This window comes from Megalobrama amblycephala, linkage group LG10, assembly GCF_018812025.1.
Source record: "Megalobrama amblycephala isolate DHTTF-2021 linkage group LG10, ASM1881202v1, whole genome shotgun sequence".
NCBI classification, from domain to species: domain Eukaryota; kingdom Metazoa; phylum Chordata; class Actinopteri; order Cypriniformes; family Xenocyprididae; genus Megalobrama; species Megalobrama amblycephala.
Window position 1 is genome coordinate 31,557,619 of NC_063053.1, and position 13,007 is coordinate 31,570,625.

A 13,007-nucleotide genomic window follows, 5' to 3' on the forward strand; every position below is an offset into this window, starting at 1 on the left:
GCTCCCCCAAAAGGCCTCTCCAAGCATCAGATTCAAACACTCTAGTCGCTGGCCATCAGAGGCTTTAAAGATCTATATCCTATCTAATCCAATCGCTTCCATGTTAATGAAGCTCAGCAAACCCTTTCCAGCCAAATTCTTCAGCTTCAGCTTGTTCTCTCGCTCAATCCTACAAGCTCACCATATCCACCGCAATTCACACCATCAATCCACTAAAATAGTCTCGCTGCAGCAGCATCTGCTCACCTGATTCCGCAGGAGCCCACTCTGCTGCGAGAGCCCTCCCGGTCAGTTTCCATCTTTTCTCCTCCTTTGTCCGGCGAGGCTTACCCATCCTATGCCATGAGTGTTGATCTCCCATTGGATGCAGCGAGAGCCCTCCCGGTCAGTTTCCATCTTTTTAACTTTTTCCATCCAGTGAGGCTTACCCATCCGACACATTGAGTCTTGATCTCCCGTCGGATGCAGCGAGAGCCCTCCTGATCAGTTTCCATCTTTTCTCATTCTTTGTCCGGCGAGGCTTACCCGTCCAATGCCACGAGTATTGATCTCCTGTCAGATGCAGCGAGAGCCCTCCCGGTCAGTTTCCATCTTTTTAAATTTTTTTCCGTCCAGTGAGGCTTACCCATCCGACAGAGTGAGTCTTGATCTCCCTGTCAGCTTCCATCTTGCTATCCTTCTCTGTCCGGCGAGGCTTACCCGTCTGATGCCACAAGCATTGCTTTCCTGGAGCCTTGGTCTCCCATCTGATGCCGCGAGAGCCTCCCAGTCAGTGCTTCTTTCCTCGTCTGGCGAGGCTTACCCGTCCGAGGCCTTGAGCATTGGTCTCCTGGAGCCTTGGTCTCCCGTCGGATGCCGCGAGAGTCGCCCGGTCGAGCCTCTGCTCTTTACTTTACCCCTGTGTGCTAGTGAGGTTTACCCATCCGATGCCATGAGCATTAGTCTCCTGGAGCCTTGGTCTCCCATCGGATGCTGCGAGAGCTCTCCTGGCCAGGCATTCCAATTTCTTTCATCCCGCCATCAGCCAATGGAACCCACTCACCTGTTGCCGGGGGCCGCTCCCGGCAGAAGCTGAGTGGGCCCCTTTTGGCTGGTCATTCCTAAACCATGTTGCCCCTTGTCTTTCGGTTGGTAGGGCTCACCCGTTTGACACTGAGCATTGGTCTCCTGTCGGACGTAACCAGAGCCCTCCCGATCAGCCGCTCCAAATCACGTGCTCCCCGTCAATTGGTCGGGAGGGCCCGTCTACCTGGCGATGCACGATCCCATCAGAGGCAGCCCTCTCCCTGGACAGCATGCCAAATACGCATAACTTTACTCTATTTAATTATATGGATATGTGAACTCGTGAAACGAGATAAATGTCAGACCGGGTCTCATCTTACTGGATGTTGAATGAAAATGTAATATGATGTTCCTGAAACATTCTTTCAATCATTCAAACACCTTCTGAACAAGCACTGAAAGAAAGAGAAATAAAAACACAAACTACAACTTTCTTCAGCAACAGCCTTAGATGAAAAAAAAAACAAAAAAACAATGCTGTTTGTGAAATTGTTTAATCAGATCTTCAGAGATTTGATGTGTTTTTTTATCTTCAATTGATTTCATCTAAGGCTGTGGCTGAAGAAAGTTTGTGTTCTTATTTCTCTTTCTTTGAGTGTTTGTTCACAGCAGGTGTTTGAACGATTGAAAGAATGTTAAATTGTTAATCAAAATTAAGTTTAAAGAACATTTGAGGAACATCATACCTTTTAAAACAAGTTCCTCTAACATCAAGAAAACTGGACATGTTTTACATTCCCAGAACCAACACTGAATATTTGGAGAACGTTCTTATAACAAAAATCTGTTAGTTCGGGAGACTCTCTCTATGCAAACGCTTCAGGAGTGACAGGTTTATGTTAGTATAATGTGCTGTTTTCGTTGAGACTTTAAACATTTCACTAATTCATATGATAATATGATCATATTTTGATTTAAAGCAACATCAGACAAGTTGTTTCCCCCCTGAATATCAGACCAGAAATGGAGTATTTACTGCAGACATTCTCTTCAGTTTTGTGTTTAGACATTCAGAATCCTCATTGCCAATTTTGTCTTGTGCAGATGAAATTAGACAAGGAAAATGTGATGACGTAAGATACTGATTTTAATAGTCTCATACAACAGCACAACCATATCCCTTATTAAAATAAACCATAGTTTTATTACAGTAAAAGTGTAGTAAAGTCCAATAAAAGCTTTAATTGACACCAGACCCAGAAAACGATAGGATTTAGTGGGGATCTATGACGTCAAAGGGCAGCAAGCACCGCCTCTGCAGAAGAAGATCAACGCCTACTTCATCACTGCCTGTTTAGCCCCGCCCACCGATTTGCGCATGACATGCAATAAGCAGACTAAGTAACATAGGTCTACGTGGAGCTAAACCAGATCGAGCTTCCAAACAATAAACATGCCGTTGAGGATTACAAAATATTGTGCAGTGCCTGGACTCGACAGTAATGCAACAACATGTCAGAAACTGTGTTCATTCTAATGCCTGATCTGATATTAATGATTCATGTACAGTCAGATGATCTTTGTCTGTGTGTCAGTAAATCAAACCAGTGACTAAATGTCAACCTGCATTGTTTCTCTTAGTAAGATGAAAATAATCTGTTATTTAACGGCGATTAAATTATATAAAGAAAGCAATCAATGAAAGCTCCCTTTGCAATCGTAGGAGCAGCACGAGTTTATCAGTGACTGACACACAAAACTCCCGTTTAATTCAATGAATCTCTTAGTTATATTGCATTTGCACTGTTAGTGAAGATGAAAGCATTTGTTAGTGTACAGATTACTGCTTTCATGCGCTCAACATTTTCTGTGATCGGCTACAATGTTCATCTCTGCAACCTTTCATGCCACGATCTTAATATAATGCCATAGATCTAAATGTAATGCAACACTTTTCACGATTAGTTAACCTTGAGAGCTGTAATAGTAAAAACACGTTAAATGGAAAGATGTTAGCCAATCACAGCAGTGGGCATTTACACTGAACACTTTACAGTCTCATAGCAGACACGCCCCTTAAAACGGAGCGTTCAAACCAGAGGGCTAAAATCAGGGTAGGAAAAATGCCTTTTATTTATAAATTATGACAATTTTGGATGCAAAAAGCATACTAACATTATAAGTGCGCCGCAGGAAATATTATAAAACAATAAACCAACGCAGTTCATGACCCCTTTAAAGTGCTCTATTTTCATGCACTAATTTTGTACTTAATATACTAAAAATTCTTCTTTAGTACTTCTTAAGATAATCTTAAGAACATCTAAGGGTACTCAACTGTGATATTTTGAGACAGCATGTATAAACAATACACAATATAAACTAAAATGTGCTTTTAACATACTATCTCTGTATTAAAAAATGTATTTAGTTGAAGACTTGTAGTACACTTGAACCCATAGTGTATCCTTTTCTGTGTACTTTATGTTTCAGGTCTTTCATTGGATCAGGGCTTTAGCTCATATTTCATAAATAAACTTCACTCAGTGGAGCATGAAAACACCTGCAGATACATGATGAAACGAGAACATGTGGCCAAATTATGAACCTCACAGATATAGTGTTAGATTGATTTAATAAGATAAAATTATAGTTTAAAGTTTTTAGTATGTGAAAAACTTAATGAATGCTATATATTTAATATCCATGAAAATGTTCACTGTTGAGTGTGTGTGAAAGTGTGTGAAAGTGTGTGAGCAGCTGCAGTATCAGTTCAGTCACTGTGACTCTGACTGACGGAGGTTTTTGTACGACTCTTTATCACTGTGTGAACACATCACCACTGTGGCGACTCTGACAGTAATAATGTCCAGCATCTTCAGTCTGGACTCCACTGATGGTCAGAGTGAAATCACTGTTAGATCCACTGCCACTGAATCTAGATGGAGTTCCTGACTGGAGGTAGCCTGACTACGTCAGACTTCCTACTTCCGCTCAATTTCATTTCGCTTCTGTACTCAGTCTGAGACAGCGTCAGAGCTTTCTGTTTACCACCGGTCTGGAAACAGCCGGGCCAATCAACGAACAGAGGGCGGGCTGAGAGCCGTGACGTAGATGCTAAGCGCCGAGTTTTACATTGTAGGTTAGAGAAATCGAAAACCGAAACGACCGCGGAAATGGGAAACGAGACACGGGATGCAATTCGCTCTGTTATGGAGAACATTCAACTCTTTTTCAAACTGAAGCCAGAACAAGAAGAGTGTTTGATAAACATTTTAAATGGAGGTGATGTTGTGGCCCTACTCCCGACTGGTTTTGGGAAAAGTTTAACAGGGCTCTCAAGTTTTGAAGACAGGCAAGAGTGACAAGTTGTCATTGTTTGTGTCAAACAAGTTGTGAATTTGTTGTAACATTAAAACAGGAGATCATGACTTACTCTGTGCTCAAAGTGATGCTCAGAGCTCCAGTGGTTTCCTCTGTGGGTGAACGAGGATGATGGTGAACAATTCCAGGATATGCTTTTTTTTTTCATTGGTTGTTGCGTTAAATCTTACCCAGATACAATAGTGCTATTTTCTGATTGGCTATTGTGTAGCCTCTTTCTTTTTTTTTGATTGGCTGATAAGTGGCAGGTTCGAGACGCGCTTGATTCCTGCCCGGTTCCAGAGAGAGAGCGGCGCGGCCAGATACATTTTGGGCGCTGCGGCTTATTAAATATATGATAAATAGTTTTTCTGCGTGAGAAATACAATGTGTGGCGGGAGTGCGTGACAAAAGACCGAAATGAGTGACTGTCACGCTCAATGCGTGACACTTGAGAGCCCTGGTTTAATTTATCAATTGTTACCGTGTATGCGTAGATTAACTTCGCATAATCTGCAAAAGTCGTTTACAGCCATGTTCACTCCGGTATTTCGCTCGCATCATCATGTGTTTACAACAGGTTTACAGTGGAAGTTCAATTATAGATTTGAGTTCGATGCATGATGTCTGTGCTTCGATGCGGCTGTACAGGCACATAACATACGTCATAACTAAACGTATCTGATTGGCTTACGGGTAACCAATGATTTTAAACTTCAGACAAGCGCCCCCTAGCGAGAGAGAAAACACTTCTCTATTATGCCATTCCAGACTCTGTCTACGAAGCAAAGTGAAGTAGCAGAGTCTGGTATTACCAGGCTAGACTGGAGGCGGTTTGTGTAATAAATCACGAGTTTAGGAGCTTCTCCAGGTTTCTGTAAGTACCAGCTCACACAGGGTGTCGAGCCACAGGATGCAGCAGCAGTACTGAGTTTACAGCTCATCTCAACAGTTTCTCCTGGTTTAACAGTTTTCACTGCAGGAGTCTGAGTCACTGTGATCTGAGCTCTACAGCCTGAAAAACGAATAAATTATTAGTCTGTAAAGTATATATTATTTGACATATTTTTAAGATATGTTAGGATTATATAATTTAAATGATTTATATTAGATAAATACTGTTCACCTTGTAGTATAAAGCAGTATAAGAGAGTCCAGATGAAGATGATGATGAAGGTCATGTTGATGAAGATTGTTGTGTGTGTCAGTGATGAAGTGTTAAACTCACAGCACTATAAACACTCTCAGAGCACTGAAGCATCTGATCAATATGCAAATTAACTCATTCTGTATTTAAATTTAGGACCAATTTAAATTATGAAGATTAAATTTCAAATCTATATTATCATTATCTAAGCATCATCAGCTCGACTGTAATTCGACTGCAGGTACGAGACCACAGGTGATCACAGCTGTACTGATGACAGAAACCCTTCAACAGTTTTATTCATGTTATCTTGCACTACATCACTGTGCCACTAGAGGGCGGTGTGAACAGACAGACACACTGATGAACAGGATCGGACAGAGATTAAAAAGGACAGTTAATACAGTGATGAATTATTCAATGGGGCTCCTGTGTGTGTAACTGTATCGACTGCAAAAGTGACAAACAGTATTTTAGTTCTGGCCTAAAGTCATTGTTTGAGCCAAAGAGTACAAGCCCTGCAAAGTTTACTTAACAGGTTATATGGCCAACATAACACAAACACTTGGCCTTTGGATAGCTTCAATGCACATAATAAGTTAACATAATATGTTTAGCATGTAGCTTGAATTGTCTTTGGGATCCTTTACAGCTCAGAAACATCAATCCAGAAACACTTTCTATAGCTGTGAGAAACAAACGTGTATAAAACACATCAGGGGTTGAATACAGGTGGAGTTTATTCTGTAGGAAGAACATCATCAGACCTTCTCTGAGACTTTCTGAACTGTGTCATGTCAGATAACGTGATCACATCATTGAACCAAAACACACACATATTCCCTTACATGCAGGGGGCGCAGGTGAGCTGGACGCTGGAGGGGTCAGAGGTCACAGAGAAGGTTCAGACCAGTGCAGAGTTTCATGTACAAAAACAAAACAACCTACTGTATGGTACCATTATTGATTGTTTGATTTGATATCAGTTTACTCTCTCAGTTTTCTCTGATTTTAGTTGAGTCAAACCCGTCTGTCACAGATCAGATCACAGTCTAAGGGTCAGATTTACTAACAGCTAGCGCAAGTGCAAACCCTCTTTTGGCGTTAAAACACTACTGTCAGGATTTACTAAAGACATGCAGTGGAAAATTAGAGCTGAAAAGTGTGAGCAGTTATTTTTGTACCTGACATTATTGCACATGCATTTGTAGGAGTTTCCCTTTCAGACATTTATGAGAGGAGAATATTTAAATGAATCACGCAAGGTGATTTACTAAGGTTTGTGTTAGTCAATTTACTGGTATTTGCACCATTATTTACTGCCCCAAAAACATGTCCTAAACTAAACGATAAATGGCGCTGCTCTTGGTTGATTGTGTTGGTCATTATGGAAATGATCCGGCTGTGTTCTTTCATTTGAGCGTCTAAAGTAGATTCAGTGCAGAACTTTACACTCACATCAGCACTTTTTTTGGAATTGTGCTCTAACTGTAATTTGTCTTGTTTAGTGAATCTGTTCTAATAGAGCTGATTTCACTCATAAATCAGTTTTGAGCACATGTGTAGTTCCTGTGTTTGTCCTCTGTGTGTCAGTAGTGTGTGAAAGTGTGTGAAAGTGTGTGAGCAGCTGCAGTATCAGTTCAGTCACTGTGACTCTGACTGACGGAGGTTTTTGTACGACTCTTTATCACTGTGTGAACACACCACCACTGTGATAACTCTGACAGTAATAATGTCCAGCATCTTCAGTCTGGACTCCACTGATGGTCAGAGTGAATTCCTTTCCAGATGATTTACTGCCACTGAATCTAGATGGAGTTCCTGACTGGCGGCTGTTTGTATAATAAATCAGAAGTTTTGGAGCTTCTCCAGGTTTCTGTAAGTACCAGCTCAGACCGGGTTGTCCATTACTATAACAGCAGTTCACATCACTGCTAGTTTTACAGGTCACAGTGACTGATTGTCCAGTTTGAGAGAGCAGCTCTGAGGGAGTTTGAGTCACTGTCACCTGACCAACAGATTCTGACAAGAGAGAAAGATTAGAAATCACAAACACTTTTACAACCATATATCTTCACAACACATAAAAATAACAAGTAAATAATGTATGTAATCTATACTGACACAAACCTCGACATAATACTGCCAGCGTCCAGATCAATATGGTGCTGAAAGTCATTTTTGTTGGTTGTAGGTTCAGTTCTAGTGAAAAACAGTTGTTGATCATGTTTGATGTTTGACAGAGTTATAAACACATGCAGAGCACTGAAGCGTGTGTCGCTCATGTAAAACACTCTCTCTATGCAAACACTTCAGGAGTGACAGGTTTAAGATGGTTTAATGTGGTTTCATTGAGATTTCAAGTTCATGTTATAATCCTTTACTGATATAAAGCAACATCACATGAGCAAGATGTTGTTTATGAATATCAGACCAACATCAAGATTGTGAATGTGATATTGCTTTTGCCGTAAAACAGTTTAATAAACATGAAGCTATTATTGAGTAACTTACATTTTAGTAATTTTTAATTTTCACAGTTTCTTTGTCTGTTTTTATTCGGCCAACTGAAATATTTCCAATTGAAGTCACAGTAGAGTAAAGTGTCTAAAATGAATCAGTGCTTTGAATAAATCATTTGAGAATGATTCAATGGTTCATTCATGAAGACTGTCGCTGCAAATACTTCTTTACTATATAGTAGGCCATGTGAAAAACAGTATGCCAACATAGTATGCCCCAATTCATAGATTTTGAAAAAGAGTAGGTGAAAAATATGTGGACATACAATGGACATTTTACTATCCCATGAGGCCACGGGAGAGGACATGAATGGCACTGAAGCCAGAGATTGTATTATTATAGGGAGATACAGTAAGAGGGTCTCCACTGGAGAAAGCGTAACGACTGACTTAATCACATGTGGCACTTCTCAGCCTATCGTTCTGCAGCAAGTTCTTCTTTCCTGAATGAATCAGTGTTTTGAGCAAATTAGTTCAGGTAAAGATTCATTGACTCGCTCAAATCAGTCTCTTGTCTCCATCTACTGGCGTAACGATGTAACTTGCGGAAAGAGTTGCTGTAAAATCCAACAATAATGCTGCAGGTAAACACATGATGATAACTGCTTCTGTCACGAGACTCGAGATCTTGAGTACATCAAGACTTCTCTACTGGATTAAAATGGAGATAAAGTTGGAGAATGAGGACCCTGGAGGAATATTCTCATTGGAGTGATGTTAAGCAGATGATAATATATGAAGCTCTTGCGTAATGATTGACAGGTTCAGATGAACAAGCTTTCTGTTCATAGCATACAACATTCAGTTTACAGCTACACCTATAAAAGTTTTGTGATCATGTTTTTCTTGGCAGTGATCTATGGAAACCTTTCTTAGAGAATCTCTTTATGATTGTAGTATTTTGAGTGTGTGTGAAAGTGTGTGAAAGTGTGTGAGCAGCTGCAGTATCAGTTCAGTCACTGTGACTCTGACTGACGGAGGTTTTTGTACGACTCTTTATCACTGTGTGAACACCCAGTTACTGTTGATCCAGTGTCTACTCTGACAGTAATAATGTCCAGCATCTTCAGTCTGGACTCCACTGATGGTCAGTGTGAAATCTGTTCCATAATTTGCTCCATTTCCAGTGAATCTAGATGGAGTTCCTGACTGTCTTGATCTAATGTCATAAATGAGGAGTTTAGGAGCTTCTCCAGATTTCTGCAGATACCAGGCGAGACAGTCTCCACAACCCGCTGAACGATCTCCGATTCCTCTGCTAGTTTTACAGTTTATAGTAACTGTTTCTCCTGGTTGAACAGCTGCTGCTGAGGGAGTCTGAGTCACAGAAACTTGTCCTGTAATTCCTGTGAATGACATTTCATAAGATCATAATTACAACACTTATTAAAGTTAAAGTGTCCAGGACAAAATCTGTACTGAACATCGAACATGCATATAAATCACATTTTGAGTTATTAAAGAGTAAATGAACCTTGAACAGAAAGAATGAGAGTCCAGATACAGACGCTGATGATCATCATTCTGCTTGTTGATGGTTTAATTTCAGTTTGAATGAAGAAAAGCTCTGAGTGATGAAGTGTTAAACTCACAGCACTATAAACACTCTCAGAGCACTGAAGCATCTGATCAATATGCAAACACACTCCAGATCATTTACCTGAAGACAGCAGAAACACTGTTTTGTCATTTAGTATCTTTGCTAATAAATTTCTATTGATCATTTTCAGAAACAGACACTCCTGATTTACTTCATGTTATTTTGGGTGGATCTTCTCCCTCTAAACACTGTTTTAATGATCAGTTTCATTCAGACTTTGATGCTGAGAGCATTTAATACCTGTGCTGCAGATTTGATATCATCATGATACTGTAGAACAGGTCAAAGGTCATCCAATAGAGAATGACCATCTCAATCTGGCTGAAGATTTCATTATAAAGCAGTTTTTTCTTTTAAAGATGAATATTTAGTGTGTGTTTTCAGCTCAATCATGTTGATGTTGAGAAGAGCTGCTGTTGAGTCTCATATCAGTGTGTGTGAGTGTCGTTCGTCTCTTTCTCTGCTGGAGTTTGTGTTCATTTGAGTGTGACGGAGGTTTTTGTACGACGCTTTCACTAGAATGAAGCACTGTGGTACACTTTCGGTGGAGGAACTGAACTGGTGATCAGAAGTAAGTCTTTCTTAAATTATCTAAAAATGCATGATATTTTAATTAAATAGTTTTATTTATTATTTTTTTTCGATTATTTCAGAAAATATTTGTTAAAAAGATTATTCATTTATTAGAAAAAAATTTTTTTTGCAAAGTTTCTTTAATAATTGCAATATTGAATTATTATATAATTTACGTCATTTTTCATTTTATGTGAATTAACGGTATAAGGGTTATAATTAAGGGTTTTTAAAGTCATGACACCCAAGTTTAATAATACAGACAAAATAAATGTAATTGTGTAAGCATCATCATCAGACAAAGACAAATTTAATTTAAAAATCAATAGTTTAAACTATTAAGTTTAATGATGATTATGATTGTAAGTGTTTTAACAGAAGAATTAAAAAATGCATAATTGAAACTGCTGAAAATTATGATTTATTGTGAGTATCAACATATGAAGAATTTAAAAAATATATATAATACTGAAATGTAAATTTGTTTTTGTTTTTTTCAAATCTTATGAAGAAATCACAATATATTAATCATAGATTGAGATTAAAATGTTTTGTAACTTTTGAAAGAAATCCAATATTTATCTCATTCATTTCATTATTTATATAAATTTTAAAATTTCATATTGTTTCTAAATATAATTTTTAATTTTACATTAATAATTATTAATCTTATTATTGCTAACATTTCATTAATTTCATGTATTGACTGCAGTACTTTAAAATCTATTCAGTTATTTCTGATACATAATTTTGTCTGTAATTCTTGGTAAAATTAACAATTAAGAGTTTTTTTTAAATGCATGAAACAAACGTTTTATAATATGGACAAAATATAATTTTGTTGGGGTCATCAGACAAAAAGAAACATAGTTGAAGAGCATTTTGAAAATTAATCATTTAAACAACTTAAAATATCAAATTTGAATCTGATGTTTGAATAGCAGAATATTTTCGAAATGCAATTAATATTGAAAAGATCATTTAAATTTGTTCTCTTATAACGACATCACAATATAATCATTAATTTACTTGGACAATGTTTTTCAAAATCATTCTGGGGATCATTTAAAATTTAACTTATATTTGAAGTCAAATCATAATGTTCATGTGTGTTTGTGTGTGTTTGTGCAGCTGGTCCCGCAGTGAAGCCCTCCGTGTCTCTGCTGCCGCCCTCTTCTCTGCAGATCTCTGGAGACTCAGCCGCACTGCTCTGCCTGCTCAGCTCTTACTCTCCACAGGGGGCGACGGTGAGCTGGACGCTGGACGGGTCAGAGGTCAGCGAGGGGGTTCAGACCAGCGCAGAGAGCGAGCGGGACGGACGCTACAGCCGCAGCAGCGTCCTGAGCCTCAGCAAAGCACGCTGGGAAGGCGCGGATCGCTTCGTCTGCAGAGTAAGACATGACGGAGCTGATCACGAGGCCTCGTTCCTCAAGAGCTCCCAGTGCTGATGTTTCTCCGGCCCAGACGAGCCGTATCTGAGCGTCCGGCAGGATTCACAGCAGTCACGTGATTTACAGCTCAATACTGAAGCAGTCTTTCAATGTGCTGCCATTGCTGTTCATTCAATAAAGCTTCTGAACGCGTTACATTTGTGTCCGACTGCATCATTGATCAGTGTGTCGTTCATTCAAAGTCCTGCACTAAAGTTTCAGCTGCTTTTGATTGATTGTAATAGTTGAGAACAGCTGCATTTAGCAGGAAATGTCAAATGAAGCTCTTGGGGTTTGAACATGGTCACTGGAGACGGAGCTGCTCTATTCTGAGAGGATCACAATCACTAAACCTGCCAATGCAAATGTGATTTTCACCTCAAACTCACAGTTTCACTCTTTGATTGGTTCAACGCTCTCAACTGGAACACTTTCACTTCTGCTCATGAGAAATGAGTTATGAGTAATACATTTAGAAACAGCTTTAGATGAAGGAGCTGCTTGAAAAACATCTGCATGTTACTGATACACCATGACTTTAGTGTAGTTTAATGTACAAAAACAAAACAACATATGGTGTCATTATTGTTTTGTTTTGTTTTTGTTTTTTTTAGGAGTGCAAAACTTACAACATAGGGTGAACACAAAACACAACAACAAAACACAAAAACAACAATAAAACAGCAGTGATAGTAACAGCAATGAAAACTAAGCAGAAATTACAAATAATAGTAGTAATAGTAGAAGTATTTAAACAGTAATAGCATTGATAATAACAGTAATGATTATAATAATGATACTAAAGATGGTGATGATAAGTAGTAATATCAGTAACAATCATAGATAACATTGATAATAATAATAACAGAAGCGGTACTAATACTGAAGATGGTGATGAAAAAATTTGTGTTGACAGAAAAAGTAAAATCAATAATAATAATAATAATAACAATAACATTTGTATCAATAATAATGGCAACAGTGATAATTGTAATACTAAATATGGTAATGGTGATAATTTTGTATTGACAATACAACTGCAATAGTAGTAATATAATAACATTAATAACAACAATAAATAATAAAATAAATAATAATAATAATAATAACAACAACAATAGTAATTAAAAACATTAGTAATGCTAAAGATGGCGATGATGATGTTTTGCGATGACGGGACAGTGATATCAATAATAATAATAATAAAATGACAGTTATAATGAAAGCATGACATATACTTTAACACATACCACACCTCTCCTAGTTTCTGTGTCAGTGTGCTTTTTTTTTCTTTCTTTTTTTTCTCTTCTTTCTTTTTTCTTCTCATTCACAGTACAATTACTATTTGTAGGTATGCCTAAGCTGAG

The 13,007-nt window shown here is 38.4% G+C and overlaps 1 long non-coding RNA gene and 2 gene segments (V, D, J or C); 1 reads left to right on the plus strand and 2 right to left on the minus strand.

Annotated features, from left to right (window-relative positions):
- Positions 1-3,825: 3,825 nt before the first annotated feature.
- Positions 3,826-5,549, minus strand: LOC125276384. The segment is given in 3 exon segments: positions 3,826-3,960; positions 5,184-5,383; positions 5,495-5,549. Coding segments are annotated over 3 exon segments (390 nt in total).
- Positions 5,550-7,202: 1,653 nt separating this feature from the next.
- Positions 7,203-7,816, minus strand: LOC125277407. The segment is given in 2 exon segments: positions 7,203-7,537; positions 7,646-7,816. Coding segments are annotated over 2 exon segments (432 nt in total).
- Positions 7,817-9,616: 1,800 nt separating this feature from the next.
- On the plus strand, positions 9,617-11,796 carry LOC125277422. Its single transcript, XR_007186898.1, has 2 exons — positions 9,617-10,208; positions 11,342-11,796. It is a non-coding gene; the product is annotated as an uncharacterized LOC125277422 (long non-coding RNA).
- The last annotated feature ends 1,211 nt before the right edge of the window (positions 11,797-13,007 follow it).